The sequence below is a fragment of the Heptranchias perlo genome, chromosome 30 (assembly GCF_035084215.1).
Source record: "Heptranchias perlo isolate sHepPer1 chromosome 30, sHepPer1.hap1, whole genome shotgun sequence".
Classification (NCBI taxonomy): Eukaryota; Metazoa; Chordata; class Chondrichthyes; order Hexanchiformes; family Hexanchidae; genus Heptranchias; species Heptranchias perlo.
Genome location: NC_090354.1, coordinates 392,158 through 412,439, shown reverse-complemented (window position 1 = coordinate 412,439; position 20,282 = coordinate 392,158). Strand labels below are relative to the sequence as shown.

General features: G+C 48.8%; 1 protein-coding gene across 4 annotated transcripts in view; it reads left to right on the top strand.

Moving 5' to 3' along the window:
* Positions 1 to 20,282, top strand: part of plekhh3 (pleckstrin homology, MyTH4 and FERM domain containing H3) — a 71,036-nt gene that overhangs the window by 30,161 nt on the left and 20,593 nt on the right. For all 4 annotated transcript variants that reach the window (XR_010958043.1, XM_067969299.1, XM_067969298.1 and 1 more), the window contains 4 exons: positions 6,370 to 6,527; positions 7,096 to 7,219; positions 12,513 to 12,810; positions 18,287 to 18,494. Coding sequence is in view for 3 of the 4 variants with exons in the window: in XM_067969299.1 (XP_067825400.1) it covers positions 6,370 to 6,527; positions 7,096 to 7,219; positions 12,513 to 12,810; positions 18,287 to 18,494 (788 nt within the window). In the remaining variant the exon portion in view is untranslated. The remainder of the gene's footprint in view (positions 1 to 6,369; positions 6,528 to 7,095; positions 7,220 to 12,512; positions 12,811 to 18,286; positions 18,495 to 20,282) is intronic.

Genomic DNA, 20,282 nt, shown 5'->3' with positions numbered 1-20,282 from the left:
CGGAGACTCATAATACGATCAAGGAGAGTCAACATGGTTTTATGAAGGGGAAATCATGTCTGACAAACTAATTAGAGTTCTTTGAGGAAGTAACGGGCTGGGTGGATAAAGGGGAACCAATGGATACAGTATATTTGGATTTCCAAAAGGCATTCGATAAGGTGCCACATAAAAGGTTACTACACAAGATAAGAGCTCATGGTGTTGGAGGTAATATACTGGCATGGATAGAGGATTGGCTAACTAACAGAAAACAGAGAGTCGGGATAAAAGGGTCATTTTCAGGATGGCGATCTGTAACTAGTGGGGTGCCGCAGGGCTCAGTGCTGGGGCCTCAGCTATTTACAATATATATCAATGACTTGGATGATGGAAGCAAGTGTACTGTGGCCAAATTTGCTGATGATACAAAGATAGGTGGAAAAGTACGTTGTGAGCTGGACACAAAGGCCCCGATATTACCAGGAAGGCGGGATGGCAACGGGGGAGGGCGACTGGGCGTGTGGGTAACCTGCCCAGTGAAATCCATCCGTTCCCCACGCGATCGTGGCTTCCGGGTTTCCCATCGTCAACCTATGCAGCGGGGGGACTGCGCACCTGCATCACAGGCTATCAGCTGGAGGAGCTCTATTTAAAGGGACAGTCCTCCAATGCTGCTCCTGCAGCAACCAATCAAAAGTGCAGCATGGAGCAGACCAGGGGAAAGGCTGCTCCCAGATTTAATGATTCCTCACTCCAGGTCCTACTGGATGGGGTGAGGAGGAGGAGGGAGATTTTCTACCCTGCGGACGGGAGGAAGTGGCCTGCCTCTGCCACCAAGAAGGCCTGTCTCGAGGTGGCAGAGGAGGTCACCAGCAGCAGCAACGTCTCCTGCACCTGGATACAGTGCAGGAAGCGCTTCAATGACCTAACTAGGTCAGCCAAAGTGAGTACACTTACTCATTCTCCTACACTCCATCTTCCACATCACCGGCCCCACCCCACACCTCCTTCTGCACTGCCAACACTACTCGATCACATCACTCCTCACACCCACTCAAAGCTCATCCTCAACTTACCTGCATGGGAGAGGGCAAAGACCGGAGGGGGGCCACAACATCAGGTGGTCCTCACAGACGCAGAGCAGGAGGCTTTTGAAGCGAGCCGCACCCTCGAGTGTCTGTCCGCCGCAGACGCCGAGACTGCCAGCCGACAAACGGCTGGTGATGGAACTTTATGATTCAGCACTCACAATAGCAAATGATGTTAACATGCCTTGCCATCTTCAGCACCTCAACATCTGTCATCATGCTTAATATTGCCTTCTGTTCTCTTACAAGGCTTTCAGTGACTGCTGTGACAGCGGAGGGTGATTCCTCAGAGGATCTGCCGGCCTCTGAGGGGGCACCGTCACATCTGAGCGAGCCATCCACCAGCGCAGATACTCACACTTGGGGTCGCACATGGTGAGTCACCACGCACATGTGAGCACGAGCAGACACTGGTGGCAAGGGCAGCTGTGGAGAGTCCGCCTCAGTGGGAGCTCTCTTCTCCAGGCTCTGCTCAGCTGGACACAGATGCTAAACGCTGGGGGCCATCCTTTAAAAGGAGAATGATCGAGGGGCAGCAGCACATTTGCGAGGTGCTGGAACAGGTGCCATGCGCACTCTCCACAATCATGCAGAGGATGGAGGAGTCCAATTCCTGCATGAGTGGAATGGTGACACAGGTACAGGAGGGAATCTCTGAGATAGTGTCACAGGGACGTGAGGGCATCACCGAGATAGTGTCGCGGGTAAGTGCAGGAATGCCTGCAATGGAGGGAAGGCTAGCTCCATCGAGCTTCAAGCACGGCTCACAAATGAGTCCACTGAGGCCCTGACAACGGCCCTTCGGACTCAGGGTGAGCAACTTTCTGCCGCCTTAAACAGGCAGGCAGATACACTGGCATTGGCCTTATAAGGCTTCACACATGTCCTCCAAACTGTCGTCCAGCAGAGTGGTAGGAATGATGTGGGCCTGGCCCAGGGGAGGGATGATGGCGAAAGGGGACATGGAAGTGGGGACGCTACTCAAAGCGCTCCCACGTCTCACCCATTGCCCCCCTCTCAATCAATACCCACAATGCTGCCTCCCTTCCAGGTGGTCGAGTGTGCCTCTACGCAGGTGCAGGTGGAGCAGTCTTTGGAGGGGCTCTCACGGGCACCGAAACCCAGAGGGTATAGGCCCAAAACATCTAATGGGTCAGGGCACGAACAAGAGCAACCTGCCACTACATCTGCTGCAGCCACAGGGGAAGCACCACGTAGGAGTAGTGGGAGCGTAAGGCGAAGGTTTTGTGAGCACAAAGGGGATGCACAATGGTGTTTGACGCTTTGTCATATTTTTTATTTATATTTGATTTTTGTTAATGGCTCATTAAATATTGTTATTGTCACCACTACCGCCAAGTCTTGGCCATTCTTGACTGGCTTGTGTAATAAGTCCCTTTCATGAGGTTCATCATGAACACCCACACTTGATGCCACCCATTGGGTCACTCTACAGTGGGTCTATGTGTAGTTGCACAACTATTTTGTGCAGGGGGTGGGAGAGGGGGCCAGTGTGGCCGCTCCTTTGTCCAGGTGGTGAGGACTGGACTCTTCACACTGTCTGATGATAGGAGAGCCGTTCACAGATCAGTGACTCCCCGGCCTCATGAGCAGCCAGGTGAGCCGCTGTTCTGCCCATGGGTTGCTCGTCCTCCTCCTCCTCTTCAATATGGGTGGCAGATGTGGATGGGGCCTCCTCCAGCGGCACCCCTCTCTGTTGTGCCATGTTGTGCAGGGCACAACAGACGACTATAATGTGTCCCACTCTGTGTGGCGCGTATTGAAGCGTTCCCCCAGAATGATCAAGGCACCTGAAGTGCATCTTGAGCAGCTCTATAACATGCTCAATTGTAGACCTAGTAGCGATGTGGCTGTCGTTATATCGACACTGTTGCTTGGTGATGGGATTCCTCAGAGGTGTCATGAGCCATGTGTGCAGGAGATATCCCTTGTCCCCGAGGAGCCAGCCCTTGCGGGTGTTCGGCGCGTGGAAGAGGGGCGGGATGTTGGACTCCCGGAGGATGAAGGAATCGTGGCAGCTGCCAGGGTATCTGGCGCACACGTGAAGGAATCTCTTGCGGTGGTCACAGATGAGCTGAGTGTTGATGGAGTGATAGCCCTTCCTGTTGATGAACAGTCCTGGCTCGTATGGAGGTGCTCGTATTGCTATATGGGTGCAATCGATTACAACCTGCACCCGTGGGAAGCCAGCCACAGAGTGGAATCCCACTGCCCTCTCCGTCTGGCTGAGGTCATCCATGGGGAAGTTGATATAGTGCGAGGCCCTGCGAAACAAGCCGTCGGTGACCTGCCTTATGCACTTGTGTGCAGACGACTGAGAGACCCCGGCGATGTCCCCGGTGGAACCCTGGAACAATCCAGAGGCGAAGAAGTTGAGGGCAGTGGTGACTTTAACAGCGACAGATAAGAAGATGCTGCTCGGGCCAGCCGGCAGCAGCTCGGCATGAAGGAGGCTACAGATGTCTGCGACTACCTGGCGACTGACTCTGCTCCTCAGAGAGGTCCAGGAAGCTGAGCCTCGGTCGGTAGACCCTGTGGCGAGGGTAGTGCCTCCTGCGACATCGCTCTCTCTGTTGTTGCCCTCTGTGCTCTTGTGCAGGTGCCTGTGGTGCAGCTCTGTGTTGTGGAGCTCCACGTGGCGGAGGTGGACGGTGTGCCTGGCGAGGCTGGTGATGTTGCTCATCCTCGGATGAAGTGATGAATGCAGCCATGGCGCCCCCTCATCCTGACGGTGTGAGTTTGAGGGGGTCCGCAAAGTAGGTAAATGTATTTGCACAGCAGAGTTTAGGGTATAAATTAATAATTTTGAGTTGAAAGACAAAAGTGTTGCAGCCAAAACTTTGTCTGAAGTGACAGAGTGCCCTGCTGCAATAAATGAGGTTTTCCCCCCAACTGTCAAATAATCCTTTACATCTCCCACTGGCTGCTGGCTGAAACACGTCTGCTCCAACAGGGAGTGTTTCCCACAGCACGGGAAACACGCTGAGGATCCTTCAAAATTGCACCCCTGCCAAAATCTTGAGTCAATGAGGTCTGTCAAGTACCTCAACTAGCTAAATAACTATCTAAATTATCATCCCGCCGGCTTTAATTACCGGTGGGAGTCCCGCATACGGGAGCTGCGCGCGCCCGAACGCGTCATTGGGGAACCCGGAAGTGAGCGGGTTGGAGCCGGGCTCCGAACCCACTCCAGGATTCTGCCATTTTCGGAGCCCCACTGCCCCTAACGCACCCACTCGGCCATCCAAAAATTGGCCCCAAAGTGTCTGCGAAGGGATATTGACAGGTTAAGCGACTGGACAAAAATTTGGCAGTTGGAGTATAATGTGGAAAAATGTGAAATCATCCACTTTGGTAGGAAGAATAAAAAAGCAAAATATTATAAAAATGGAGAAAGACTACTTGATGCTGCAGTACAGGGGGATCTGGGTGTCCTCGTACATGAAACACAGAAAGTTAGCATACAGGTGCAGCAGGTAATCCGGAAGGCAAACGGAATATTGGCCTTTATTTCAAGGGGGATAGAGTATAAAAGCAGGGAAGTCATGCTACATCTGTACAGGGTGCTGGTGAGACCACACCTGGAATGCTGAGTACAGTTTTGGTCCCCTTATTTAAGGAAGGATATACTAGCATTGGAGGCGGTTCAGAGAAGGTTCACTAGGTTGATTCCGGGTAATGAAGGGTTTTCTTATGAGGAATATTACCCCCAAAGAATCACTGGGTTGGGGGTAATATTCTGGCATGGGTGGAGGATTGGTTATCTAACACGAAGCAGAGAGTTGGGATCAATGGTTCATTCTCGGACTGGCAACCAGTAGCCAGTGGTGTTCCGCAGGGGTCAGTGCTAGGTCCCCAACTCTTTACAATCTATATTAACAATTTGGAGGAGGGGACCGAGTGTAACATATCAAAGTTTGCAGATGATACAAAGATGGGAGGGAAAGTAGAGAGTGAGGAGGACTTAAAAAACCTACAAGGGGATATCGACAGGCTGGGTGAGTGGGCGGAGATTTGGCAGATGCAATACAATATTGGAAAATGTGAGGTTATGCACTTTGGCAGGAAAAATCAGAGAGCAAGTTAGGGAGGTATTGCTGCAGTTATATAAGGTATTGGTGAGACCGCACCTGGAATACTGCATACAGTTTTGGTGTCCATACTTAAGAAAAAACATACTTGCTCTCGAGGCAGTACAAAGAAGGTTCAACTCGGTTAATCCCGGGGATGAGGGGGCGGACGTATGAGGAGAAGTTGAGTAGATTGGGACTCTACTCATTGGAGTTCAGAAGAATGAGAGGCGATCTTATTGAAACATATAAGATTGTGAAGGGGCTTGATCGGGTGGATGCGGTAAGGATGTTCCCAAGGATGGGTGAAACTAGAACTAGGGGGCATAATCTTAGAATAAGGGGCTGCTCCTTCAAAACTGAGATGAGGAGAAACTTCTTCACTCAGAGGGTAGTAGGTCTGTGGAATTTGCTGCCCCAGGAAGCTGTGGAAGCTACATCATTAAATAAATTTAAAACAGAAATAGACAGTTTCCTAGAAGTAAAGGGAATTAGGGGTTACGGGGAGCGGGCAGGAAATTGGACATGAATTTAGATTTGAGGTTAGGATCAGATCGGCCATGATCTTATTGAATGGCGGAGCAGGCTCGAGGGGCCGATTGGCCTACTCCTGCTCCTATTTCTTATGTTCTTATGTTCTTATGAAAGATTGAACAGGTTGGGCCTATACTCATTGGAGTTTAGAAGAATGAGAGAAGATCTTATTGAAACATATAAGATTCTGAGGGGGCTTGACAGAGTAAATGCTGAGAGGATGTTTCCCCTCATAGGGGAACCTAGAACTAGGGGGCATAGTCTCAGAATAAGGGGTCACCCATTTAAGATGGAGATGAGAAGAAATGTCTTCTCTCAGAGGGTCGTGAACCTTTGGAATTCTTTGCCCCAAAAGCGGTGGGGGCTGAGTCATTGAATACATTCAAGGCTGAGTTAGACAAATTTTTGATCAGCGAGGGAGTCAAAGGATATGGGGAAAAGGCGGAAAAGTGGAATTGAGGCCAGAATCAGATGAGCCATGATCTCATTGAATGGCGGAGCAGGTTCGGAGGGCCAATTGGCCTACTCCTTCTCCTATTTCTTATGTTTTTATGTACCCTGAATAAACAGTGACTCTGTGCAGTTACACAATGTGTGACCCTGCTGAATAAACAAGGGAGGCTATTCTGATCCTGACAATTTGTTTTGTAAAGCAATTTCACAATTATTCTCAGGCTATTGGAACATCACAGTGTTTGGACGGAAGCATCGTTACCAACTCTACACCAAACACCTCAACCAGTCCATCCAGTGGGCTTGTGCCATCCAGAACGTCATCGACCGCAAAGCTCCCTTGGAAACACCAACACAGCTCCTGATCCGGGACATTGAGGTATTTTCCAATAATGTATATTTATTCATTGATGCAGCCATCAACTGATTGAAGAGGAATTCACTCATTAGGGTATTTGGTGATTGGTGATGGATTTACTGATTTATGGGTGTTCACTGATTGGGGTACATGAGAACAGATCCATATACTTAACTGGGTACATGGGGAGATTTGTCCATAATAAACAACCTGTTAGTGAAATGTGGCCGTTTGGACAAGACACTATTTGATAGAGAATTTGTTTTGAAATCAAAGCATTAATTAAGAAGCAAATCAGGTATTCTGTTGTCTTTCATTAAAAGAGGAATTTCAGCACTGGCTGTTTTCTTTCTGATGAACCCAGATTAGAAACATGAACTTGTCTTTTCACTTTACAGATTCTGACTGACCTGCTGTGGGTTTCCAACATTTGCAGTTTTTAGTTTTGATTTTCCAGTCAGCTGTTTATGGAGTTGCCTTCTCTTTGTGACTGATTCCGATTGAGATAACCTCCTGCTACTTTCTGTTATGTTCCTGCTCTCAGTTCCTGAATCTAAAGTTAGAATCTACTCTGCTTCATTTGTTCCAGGAAAATTATTCCAATTGTGAAGTACTGGAGCACATTTACAAATGGAATCCCATTCTACAGCACACCCGGAACCAGCTTTACTCACCTCTCCTCCCATTTCCCTACGGATCTGTGGGCCTTGCCTGTGAGTCCAAAAACCCTATTTGGTGATTGAACGGAATGTTCTGCAAACCAATAAAACTAGTGTTAAAATCCTGACCTAATGGATCAGCTCAGAGCTGTCTGGGTTAATAGTTGGATCAGGTTTTTGCGGGGTGCGGGGATTTTGGGTGGAGGGTGGGAATTTTGGGAGGAAGGTGTGGGGATTTTGGGAAGGTGCAGGATTTTGGGGGGTGCGGGGATTTTGGGAAGGTGTGGGGATTTTGTGAAGGTGTGGGGATTTTGGAGGGTGTGGGGATTTTGGGAGGAGGGTGCGGGGATTTTGGGGGTGTGGGGATTTTGGGAAGGTGTGGGGATTTTGGGAAGGTGTGGGGATTTTGGGGGGTGCGGGGATTTTGGAGGGTGTGGGGATTTTGGGAAGGTGTGGGGATTTTGGGAAGGTGTGGGGATTTTGGGGGGTGCGGGGATTTTGGAGGGTGTGGGGATTTTGGGAAGGTGTGGGGATTTTGGGGGTGTGGGGATTTTGGGAAGGTGTGGGGATTTTGGGAAGGTGTGGGGATTTTGGGGGGTGCGGGGATTTTGGAGGGTGTGGGGATTTTGGGAAGGTGTGGGGATTTTGGAGGGTGTGGGGATTTTGGGAAGGTGTGGGGATTTTGGGAAGGTGTGGGGATTTTGGGGGGTGCGGGGATTTTGGAGGGTGTGGGGATTTTGGGAAGGTGTGGGGATTTTGGAGGGTGTGGGAATTTTGGGAAGGTGTGGGGATTTTGGAGGGTGTGGGGATTTTGGAGGGTGTGGGGATTTTGGGAAGGTGTGGGGATTTTGGAGGGTGTGGGGATTTTGGAGGGTGTGGGGATTTTGGAGGGTGTGGGGATTTTGGGAAGGTGTGGGGATTTTGGGGGGTGCGGGGATTTTGGGAAGGTGTGGGGATTTTGGGAAGGTGTGGGGATTTTGGGGGGTGTGGGGATTTTGGGAGGAGGGTGCGGGGATTTTGGGAAGGTGTGGGGATTTTGGGAAGGTGTGGGGATTTTGGGGGGTGCGGGGATTTTGGGAAGGTGTGGGGATTTTGGGAAGGTGTGGGGATTTTGGGAAGGTGTGGGGATTTTGGGTGGAGGGTGCGGGGATTTTGGGGGGGTGGGGATTTTAGGAGGAGGGTGGGAATTTTGGGGGGTGCGGGGATTTTGGGAAGGTGTGGGGATTTTGGGAAGGTGTGGGGATTTTGGGAAGGTGTGGGGATTTTGGGTGGAGGGTGCGGGGATTTTGGGGGGGTGGGGATTTTAGGAGGAGGGTGGGAATTTTGGGGGGTGCGGGGATTTTTGGATAGTGTTCTATCCATGGTCTAGTCAATGTTTTGTACAAATTTATTGTTACTTTACTTATATTCTGTGTCCGTATTTTTAAAATGTTGTTAGGTTTTATTCACCTACACTCGCACTTTCTGCCAATTCTCTATTTGAACCCTGGGGGCTCTCTGTTAATTTACACTCATCAGCATCTTTCCATTGAGTGTTTTCCTCCCATAGTATATTACCTCACACTTACATCCACATTAAATTGCATCTGCCACCTGTCGGCCCATTCTGCTAACCGATTGTTTCCTGTTACAGTCCCTATCGTTTGCCAAACCTCCTACTTTTGTGTTGTCAGCAAGTTTTGAGATTGTGTTCCCTACATCCAGATCCAAATCATCGATATACAGTACCAAAACAGATCAATGGAAGCTAAATAAGCAATTCCTAAGATAGATTACCAGGACAATTAAAGCAGGAACAAGGAAGGGAAACAGATTATATAAGGACTACAGGGAAACTGTAAGCATGGCTCAGTGAAAGCATGTTTACCTCTGAGTCAGACAGTGGGTCAAACCCCACTCCAGCAGCATGGCACAGAATCTAGGCTGCCAGTTAAATTTGGCCCTGTATCATTGTCCGTCCAATCGATGTCTACCAGTCCAGTCCAACATTCTTCCCCCAACACCCCAGAGAATACTGTTAGTGAGGCTTGCTATATGGAACAGCAACTGTACTTCAAAAGGGTGTGAAGCTTTCCCTCAGTACTAAGGACTATTTAAATGTAAGTTCTTTCTTATTTACAGGGAGTTACTGAAACAGGTCAAAGGAGATATTAGAGGGGCAAAAAATCCTGGGAGAATAACAAAAAAGGCTAAAGACTCTGAGACATTCTTTCAGTTTCCATATTACACTTTGTGATCTCAGGAACATTTCAGAGTAATTCACATAAAACAAACCAGTTTGGAGTTCAGTAACAGGTCATTCAAATTCTAAAAGTGACACTGAAAATGGAGAAGATAAAATATTAAATTAATATTTTCTAAAAGCATTCACTGTAGAGGGGGGGGGGCGCAGGCATGTACTGTCCAGACCCTGCTCTATACCCAGTCTCCCAGATAAAGGGGGCACCCGTGTGCTCTCTAGACCCTGCTCTATACCCAGTCTCCCAGATAAAGGGGGCACCCATGTGCTCTCTAGACCCTGCTCTATACCCAGTCTCCCAGATAAAGGGGGCACCCATGTGCTCTCTAGACCCTGCTCTATACCCAGTCTCCCAGATAAAGGGGGCACCCATGTGCTCTCTAGACCCTGCTCTATACCCAGTCTCCCAGATAAAGGGGGCACCCATGTGCTCTCTAGACCCTGCTCTACACCAGTCTCCCGGAGGATTTTGAAGTCACTGTGTCAGAGATATCTAAAGGCCAACAACCCCCCTGGGTCAGATGGTAAAAGTCCTGAGATGGGGGGGTGGTGAAGGAGACAACGGAGGAATCTTGTGGGGGTCTCGCACAGTCATGGAGGAATCAGTGGGCAATGGGGAGGGTCCTCAGGACTGGAAGCAGCAAAAGTAATATTTGAATCTGTAAAAGAGCAACAAGTCTGATCGAGGCACCTTGAGGCTTATTAGCCCAACCCGAGGAGCGGAGAAAATGATGGGCTGGAGGGAGGTCTGTACGGTCATAACGAGAAACGGGCTGCGTGACAAGTCTTCTTGATTGTTTTTGAGGATGTTACAGAGAACGTGATTTGATAACTGTTTATTTGAACTTCATATAAAACAAAGTCCCACATGAAAAATAGTTGTAATTAAACTAACTTCCTGTGCTGGATTATTGAAGAAAGGGTTTGAGAGACCAACTCCTACCCAGAGGCCGGGTAATGTCACTGGTACAGCAGGGCAACACACAGTAACCTGACCAGTAACCTGGTGAGCCAAGGATGGGGGCAGGGATAGAGAGAGAACTGGGGGATGGGCTGTAAACTGGCAGGAGTTAGAAGCCAGAAGGTGCTGCTGGAGTTTATGATTACACTCACACATGATCAAATGTGCTCCTGGACTCCAGCAATGTGGCGGCTCGAGGGGAGTAAAATAAAAGACCATCGAGTCTCAAGTGACACCTGGGGGATAATTTTAACCTAACCCGCCCGTCGGGAAACTGACGGAATCAAGTGCAATGCTGGTTTTACACCCCACCCGATTTTACCGTCGATTGAAGTCGGTGGAGAGCAATATTGGGGGTGAGGGGTGTAAATCCAGTATCCCACCTGATCCCGTGGGTTTCCCGCCTGGTGATTTAGTTGGTGTCAGCAGCAGCAGTTCCGATTTCAAACACAGTGTGAGGTGGGAGCATCTTTCGGGTCACCAGTGAGTTGAATTGTTATCTGACCCACTTCAGAGGGTTTCTGTGTAATATTATTCTCGCTGAATGCTGTTGTCATTTAAACTCTTCTGCCTCTGGGCAGGAGATGCCTCTGGGGAGGGGAGAGATGCCTCTGTGGGGGGGGGGTGCCTCTGTGGGGGGGGGGTGCCTCTGTGGGGGGGGGGTGCCTCTGTGGGGGGGGCTCCTCTGTGGGGGGGGGGGCTCCTCTGTGGGGGGGGGGGGTGCCTCTGTGGGGGGGGGGTGCCTCTGTGGGGGGGGGGGGCCTCTGTGGGGGGGGGGTGCCTCTGTGGGGGGGGGGGCTCCTCTGTGGGGGGGGGGTGCCTCTGTGGGGGGGGCTCCTCTGTGGGGGGGGGGGCTCCTCTGTGGGGGGGGGGGGTGCCTCTGTGGGGGGGGGGGGTGCCTCTGTGGGGGGGGGGGGCCTCTGTGGGGGGGGGCCTCTGGGCACTTGCTGGAATGAAAGAGCTGCCTGGCTTGGAACAGAACAAAAATGTCTAAATTTCTTATTTTTGAGCTGCCCTCAGTAACTGGCTTTTGTTTGAAGTCACTGCAGCTTTTTTTCTTGTCAATTTTCCCTGCTCTCCTGGAGGTGCTGATTCTCCTTGGGGTTCTCTCCAATACTTCACACATATCAGACGTGATCCTGGACAATGAGTGTTTCAAGGCTATTCACCAACAGCAGGTTTCACAGGCTTCACCAATCATGCCTTTACCTGATAGCCGCAGACTTTCCAGTGGGAGTCACTGGATGTTAATCAGGGGCAGGAACCTGAACTGATTCCCCCTTCCCTAATCTAAGGGCAGGACGACCAATTGTAGGATCTCTACCGCAGTCCCCAATGAGATCAGCTGATGGGCACAGAATCTGGGATCTTCCTGGCTCAGCTTGGGGTTCCTGGTAAATTATGATAATTGTAAACTTTGCCTGTACAAATGACCAAATGCTCAGTCCACCCACATGATTGTAGGTCTCCAAATAATAAGAGGGAAAAATCTGTTTGCAGCCAACACTGCACCTGACCAGTAACCTGTGCTAGACTGTAATCTGACCAGTAACCTATGATAGACCAGTAACCTGTGATAGATCAGTGACCTGACCATTAAACCATGATAGACCAGTAACCTGACCAGTAACCTGTGAGCTTTAGCACAGTAATGATCTGAAGCTCCCTTTGCATTTACTAGTTCTACATACTTTATGACGCTGGATTGTTTGAAGCAGGTAAAAATTGCTAAGTCGCTGGATTCAAAGGGACTGGTACAGTTGTGTGGTACAGATGGGTGGTACAGATGGGTGGTACAGTTGTGTGGTACAGATGGGTGGTACAGATGGGTGGTACAGATGGGTGGTACAGTTGTTGGTACAGATGGGTGGTACAGATGGGTGGTACAGTTGTTGGTACAGATGGGTGGTACAGATGGGTGGTACAGTTGTGTGGTACAGATGGGTGGTACAGATGGGTGGTACAGTTGGGTGGTACAGATGGGTGGTACAGTTGTGTGGTACAGATGGGTGGTACAGTTGTGTGGTACAGATGGGTGGTACAGATGGGTGGTACAGATGGGTGGTACAGTTGTGTGGTACAGATGGGTGGTACAGATGGGTGGTACAGCCTGTTTATGTTGAATAATTTTTGCTCTTTTACTCTAGTCGAGAACACTAAAGGTTTCACAACTCTCCAGGATGAAGCTGTCAAGATCTTCAATTCACTACAGCAACTGGAGAGTGAACGGGATCCAATCCCCATCATCCAGGGCATCCTACAGACCTGCCTCGAACTGGAGCCTCTCAGAGATGAGATCTATTGTCAGCTGATTAAGCAGACCAGCAGCCCTCCACATGTGGGGAATGTCAGCGACCTGCGAAATTGGCAGCTGCTCACCTGCATGAGCGTCACTTTTCTCCCTGGTACCTCCGTTCTCAAATACCTTCGGTTCCACCTCAAACGGTGAGAAAGTCAAACAATATAGTTCAGGAAATCATGGGGATTTTTTATTCGTTCATAGAATGTGGGCGTGCTGGCGAGGCCGGCATTTATTGCCCATCCCTAATTGCCCTTGAGAAGGTGGTGGTGAGCCGCCTTCTTGAACCGCTGCAGTCCGTGTGGTGAAGGTTCTCCCACAGTGCTGTTCGGAAGGGAATTCCAGGATTTTGACCCAGCGACAATGTCGGGATGGTGTGTGACTTGGAGGGTAACGTGCAGGTGGTATTTTTCCCATACACCTGCTGCCCTTGTCCTTCTAGGTGGTAAAGCTCACGGGTTTGGGAGGTGCTGTCAAAGAAGCCTTGGCAAGTTGCTGCAGTGCATCCTGTAGATGGTACACACTGCAGCCACAGTGCGTCAATGGTGAAGGGAGTGAATGTTTAGGGTGGTGGATGGGGTGCCAATCAAGCGGGCTGCTTTGTCCTGGATGGTGTCGAGCTTCTTGAGTGTTGTTGGAGCTGCACTCATCCAGGCAAGTGGAGAGTATTCGCGTCTGTGGAATTTGCTGCCCCAGGAAGCTGTGGAAGCTACATCATTAGATAAATTTAAAACAGAAATAGACAGTTTCCTAGAAGTAAAGGGAATTAGGGGTTATGGGGAGCGGGCAGGAAATTGGACATGAAGCTGAGTTCGGATCGGTCAATGCCCTGTGGGTGGCGGAGAGGGCCCAGGGGCTATGTGGCCGGGTCCTGCTCCGACTTCTTGTGTTCTTTAGATTTGTGGTTGGGATCAGATCAGCCATGATCTTATTGAATGGCGGAGCAGGCTCGAGGGGCCGATTGGCCTACTCCTGCTCCAATTTCTTATGTTCTTATGTTCTTATTCCATCACACTCCTGACTTGTGCCTTGTAGATGGTGGAAAGGCTTTGGGGAGTCAGGAGGTAAGTTGCTCACCACAGAATACCCAGCCTCTGACCTGCTCTTGTAGCCACAGTATTTATGTGGCTGGTCCAGTTAAGTTTCTGGTCAGTGGTGACCCCCAGGATGTTGATGGTGGGGGATTCGGTGATGGTAATGCCGTTGAATGTCAAGGGGAGGTGGTTAGATTCTCTCTTGTTGGAGATCATCATTGCCTGACACTTGTCTGGCGCGAATGTTACTTGCCATTTATCAGCCCAAGCTGGATGTTGTCCAGGTCTTGCTGCATGGGCACGGGCTGAGGGATTGCGAATGGAACTGAACACTGTGCAATCATCAGCGAACATCCCCATTTCTGACCTTATGATGGAGGGAAGGTCATTGATGAAGCAGCAGAAGATGGTTGGGCCTAGGACACTGCCCTGAGGAACTCCTGCAGCAATGTCATGGGGCTGAGATGATTGGCCTCCAACAGCCACTACCATCTTCCTTTGTTTTCCCCCTGATTCCCATTGACTTCAATTTTACTAGGGCTCCTTAGTGCCACACTCGGTCAAATGCTGCCTTGATGTCAAGGGCAGTCACTCTCACCTCACCTCTGGAATTCAGCTCTTTTGTCCATGTTTGGACCAAGGCTGTAATGAGGTCTGGAGCCGAGTGGTCCTGGCGGAACCCAAACTGAGCATCGGTGAGCAGGTTATTGGTGAGTAAGTGCCGCTTGATAGCACTGTCGACGACACCTTCCATCACTTTGCTGATGATTGAGAGTAGACTGATGGGGCGGTAATTGGCCGGATTGGATTTGTCCTGCTTTTTGTGGACAGGACATACCTGGGCAATTTCCCACATTGTCGGGTAACATCATGCATGTTCCTAGTGCCAGATTCCGCAAACAAATTCCAGCCATACAGGGTCACAGAGTAGAGCAAAATTTGTTAAGAGGGTTATTTAGTCTTTTTTTTAATGTGAAGCTTCGTTTTCCTGCTGGAATCCATTCTCAGCTTGTTAGCAGTGAGTTCCCAGCTCCACAAACAACAACGTGACCAGCGATTTATCACAGTTCAGCTCAGCCTCAACAATCCCTTCTAACAGTGGAGTCAAGTGTAGGGCAGGTTGTGTACCAGTGACTACAAACTTCCTTTTACATCAGCAACATGGTGCAATTTAGTGTGGAAGAGTTTAGTAGATGCTCAGTCTCAGCCCCTAAACACTGGAGCCTTTAAATATTCAGGTGTCACATTTAAAAAAAAATACATTAAAGGGATTCATTCAAATGGTTCGCTCCTGATCTTGACAGTGCTCTGGTGGGATAGCAGGGAAGGAGGGATTTTGGGAGGAACCCAGGACATGCTCAGTTCCAATCTTCAAAGTGACATTGTACAGAAACCTGCGGCTGGGAATCAGCTGGTTGTCAGTTAGGGATAATGAGTGGCAAATCCAGCAAAGAAAACTGAACCCCCAAAACTCCGCAGGCAGATGGTGATCCTTTCACCAGCGGTTGGAAAATCAAGATGTTTTGGGTGCGTTGCTATTGACCTCCTAAGAACCTAAGAACATAAGAAATAGGAGCAGGAGTCGGCCATACAGCCCCTCGAGCCTGCTGCGCCATTCAATAAGATCATGATCTTCGACCTCAACTCCACTTTCCTGCCCGATCCCCATATCCCTTGATTCCCTTAGAGTCCAAAAATCTATCGATCTCAATCTTCAATATACTCAACAACTCAGCATCCACAGCCCTCTGGGGTACAGAATTCTAAAGATTCACAACCCTAGAGTGAAGAAATTCCTCTTCATCTCAGTCCTAAATGTCCAAACCCTTATCCTGAGACTTTGTCCCCTAGTTCTAGACACTGCAGCCAGGGAAACAACCTCCCAGCATTTACCCAGGTCCCTTTAATGTACAAAGGGACCTGGGTGTCCTTGTACACCAGTCACTGAAAGCAAACATGCAGGTACAGCAAGCAGTCAGGAAGGCAAATGATATGATGGCCTTCGTTGCAAGTGGATTTGAGTACAGGAGCAAGGATGTCTTACTGCAATTATACAGGGCCTTGGTGAGACCACACCTGGAGTATTGTGTGCAGTTTTGGTCTCCTTACCTAAGAAGAGATACACTTGCCATAGAGGAAGTGCAGCGAAGGTTCACTAGACTGATTCCTGGGATGGCAGGACCGTCATATGAGGAGAGATTGGGTCGACTCAGCCTGTATTCACTCGAGTTTAGAAGAATGAGCAGAGATCTCTTTGAAACGTATAAAATTCTGACAGGACGAGACAGACTGGATGCAGGGAGGATGTTTCCCCTGGTTGGGGTCACAGTCTCAGGATATGGGGTAGGACATTTAGGACTGAGATGAGGAGAAATTTCTTCACTCAGAGGGTGGTGAACCTATGGAAGACTGTGGAGGCCAAGTCACTGAACATATTTAAGAAGGAGCTAGATAGATTTCTCGACACAAAAGGCATCAAGGGGTATGGGGAGAGAGTGGGAATATGGTATTGAGATAAATGATCAGCCATGATCATATTGAATGGCAGAGCAGGTTCGAAGGGCTGAATGGCCTACTCCTGTTCCTATTTTCTATGTTTCTCTGCTTCTGTCAAGCCCTCTTAGAATCTTATATGTTTCAATGAGATCACCTCTCATTCTTCTAAACTCCAAGAGTATAGGCCCATTTTACTCAATCTCTCCTCATAGGACAACCCTCTCATCTCAGGGATCAATCTAGTGAACCTTCGTTGCACCACCTCTAAGGCAAGTATATCCTTCCTTAGATAAGGAGACCAAAACTGTACAGAGTACTCTAGGTGAGGTCTCGCAAAAGCCCTGTACAATTGCAGCAAAACTTCCTTACTCTTGCACTCCAACCCCCTAGCACAAGACTCAAGAAGCATACCAGAAATAGTGGGAACCAAGGGGCTAATGAGAGTGAGGAATTTAAAGTAATTATTATCAGTAGAGAAAAAGTACTTGAGAAACTAATGGGACTAAAAGCCGATAAATCCCCTGGACCTGATGGCCTACATCCTAGGGTTCTAAAAGAGGTGGCCGCAGAGATAGTGGATGCATTGGTTGAGATCTTCCAAAATTCCCTAGATTCTAGAACAATCCCAGCAGTTTGGAAGGTAGGAAATATAACCCCGCTGTTCAAGAAAGGAGGGAGAGAGAAAACAGGGAACTACAGGCCAGTTAGCCTGACATCAGTCATTGGGAAAATGCTGGAATCCATTATTAAGGAAGTGGTAACAGGGCACTTAGAACATCATAATATTATTAGGCAGAATCAACATGGTTTTATGAAAAGGAAATCGTGTTTGACTGATTTGTTAGAGATTTTTGAGGATGTAACTAGTAGGGTAGATAAAGAGGAACCAGTGGATGGAGTATATTTGGATTTTCAAAAGACATTCGCTAAGATGCCACATAAAAGGTTGTTACACAAGGTAAGTGCTCATTCGGTTGGGGTAATATATTATCATGGATAGAGGATTGGTTAACGGACAGAAAACAGAGAGTAGGAATAAACGGGTCATTCTCAGGTTGTCAGGCTGTAACTAGTGGGGTGCCACAAGGATCAGTGCTTGGGCCTCAGCTATTTACAATCTATATTAATGACTTAGATGAAGGGACCGAGTGTAATGTATCCAAGCTTGCTGACGATACAAAACTAAGTGGGAAAGTAAGCTGTGAGGGGGACACAAAACATCTGCAAAGGGATATAGGCAGGTTATGTGAATGGGCAAGAAGGTGGCAGATGGAGTATAATGTGGGGAAATGTGATACCCCAGACAACTGAATATACAAACGGCCAGAACCAAAGAAAGAGAGGGAGAGAGAGAGAGAAACATCCGAAAGGAAGAGAAAGAGAGAGAATGACCAGTTGTCTAAGGGTATCTAAGGTTTCTCTGTCTGAACACTATTCAATTAATTTGATGGCCTTGATAACGGGCAGTTGGAAAGATTATCTGTAATCACCAGGCATTGTTCTATGACTTTATATGCGGTAATTTTCAATGAATCTCGACACTCACCTGACGAAGGAGAAAGCCTCCGAAAGCTTGTGATTTTCAAATAAAACTGTTGGACTATAACCTGGTGTTGTAACATTCCTTACATTTATCTACCCTGCCAGCTACACCCTCAAAAAACTCTAATAAATTTGTCAAACACGATTTCCCTTTCATAAAACTGTTTTGACTCTGCCTAATCATAATTAGTGTTCTAAGTGTCCTATTATTACATCCTTAATAATAGATTCTAGCATTTTCCCTACTACTGATGTCGGGCTAACTGGCCTGTATTTCCCTTTTCTTGCTCCCTTCTTTCTTGAATAGCGGGGTTATATTTGCTTCCTTTAAACCCACTGGGACCGTTCTAGAATGTAGTGATTTCTGGAAGATCAAAACCAATGCATCCACTATCTCTGCAGCCACCTCTTTTAGAACCCTAGGATGTAGGCCATCAGGTCCAGGGGATTTGTTGGTTTTTATTCCCATTAACTTTCCTAATACTTTTTCTTTTCTAATTCTCTTTGGGTTCGTGATTATCTCCTTTATTTACCTCCCCTCTCCCCACAGGTCACAGGATCAGTTTCCAGAGACTGAAATAGATAAATATGCAGAATTCATCACAGATTCATTGGAGAAAACCAAATCTAGGGAATGTATTCCATCCTCCGAGGAGATCCTGGTTTTGATGCAGCGACAGGAGATGAGCTGCATCATCCACTACGCTGGCTCCAGATCCTGCAAGATCACCATCAATTCTCATACCACAGCTGAAGAGGTAAGATCTTGAACTGGTCCCACCATGAATCAATGCTTTGCAAACATGGTTCCCCTGGACAGAAATCTATTTATAACTGAGATGATAAAATGCTGTACCTCTGACTACAGCATTAGCCAGTCATTGAGTGCAATGGCCTAAGGATTATTGTTTAGCTCCTTCGCAGCTCCAATCCTTTCCAATAAATTATGCAGCTTTGGACCAATGTCATAATTCTGCCTCATTTGTTGTGTCTGACTCTCATTTTTTCTCTTAGTGCTTCTCTCCCTCTCTCTCGCCCTGTCTCGCTCTCCATCTCTCTCTCTCGCCCTGTCTCGCTCTCCATCTCTCTCTCTCTCTCTCTCGCCCTCTCTGTCTCTCTCCGTCTCTCTCGCCCTGTCTCTCTCTCTCTCTCTCTCCCGCCCTGTCTCTCTCTCTCCCGCCCTGTCTCTCTCTCTCCCGCCCTGTCTCTCTCTCTCTCCCTCTCTCTTGTCTCTGTTTCTCTCTTGTCCTCTCTCTGTCTCTATCTCGCTCTGTCTTTCTCTCTCTGTCTCTCTCTCTCTTCCTCTGTCTGTCACTCTTTCTCTCTCTCCCTCTCTCTGTTTGTTACTCTTTCTCTCTCTGTCTCGCTCGCTCTCTCTCTCTGCCTCACATTTCTTCTCTAGACCACTATTAATTCAGCCAGTTGCTTTTCTTGAGCTGGGTGGGGTAATAGTGCATTGGTTGCAAATAATCACCTATGACCCATCAGCTGGTCCATTTTTTAACATTGTCAATCTAACTATGAAAACTGTTCAGAGGAAACTGTTACAGATTTGCTGTCCTCTCATCTTCAGCATGTGAATCTCTGGAGCTAGTGTTTATTTGTTGTTTCTCTTTTCATGATGTCAATCAAGTAAAATAAATAATGTGGGAAGAAAGATTTTTTAAAATCCAGAAGCATGAAGTTGATGCAGATATTTATTTAGATTTTGAAGAAAAAACAGCCGAAAAGATAATTATTGGCTGAGTGATGTTTGCCCACAGCATTGGCTGTACATTCAATCAGAGCATTTGTTCCAGACTCCAGACTGTAGCCATTTGATCAAATCTTGGCCCAGGATTGGGATGGAGATCGAGAAACAGACAACAATGCAGAGAAGATCTGGAGACAATGTGTACTGGGCCTGGTGAAGGGAACCCTGGGCAACAGGGGCATGGGGGTGGGGGTGGGGTGGGGGAGTGGGTGGGGGTGGGGGTGGGGGGGTGGGGTGGGGGTGGGTGGGGTGGGGGTGGGGGTGGGTGGGGGGGGTGGGTGGGGGTGGGGGTGGGGTGGGGGGGTGGGTGGGGGTGGGGTGGGGGGGGTGGGGGTGGGTGGGTGGGTGGGGGGGGTGGGTGGGGGTGGGGGGGTGGGGGGGGGTGGGTGGGGGTGGGGGGGTGGGTGGGGGTGGGGTGGGGGTGGGGGTGTGGGGGTGGGGGCCAGGGAGGGACAAGTGGGTAGGTTGGTGTGGCTGAGGGCTGGAGCTCAGGTTTGGCCAATCATGGAGCGCCATGTAGCAAGAGCTGTCAACATCACACACTGATTGGCTGGGGAGGAAGGTAACTGGAGCCAATGAACCAACCGACAGATTCTGTCACCTCGGTGGTCATCGGGGAGGGAAAAACCATGAAGCCTCGGGGGGGAGCGGGGATGTACCATGGAGCCTCGGGAAGTGGGGGGAGATATATACCACGGTGCCATTTTCCAATTAATTTGCATATATCTCAAGTTGATGATACGAATATATTTTGGTGTTCTGATTTAGAATTTATCGATTGTAGCACATCACA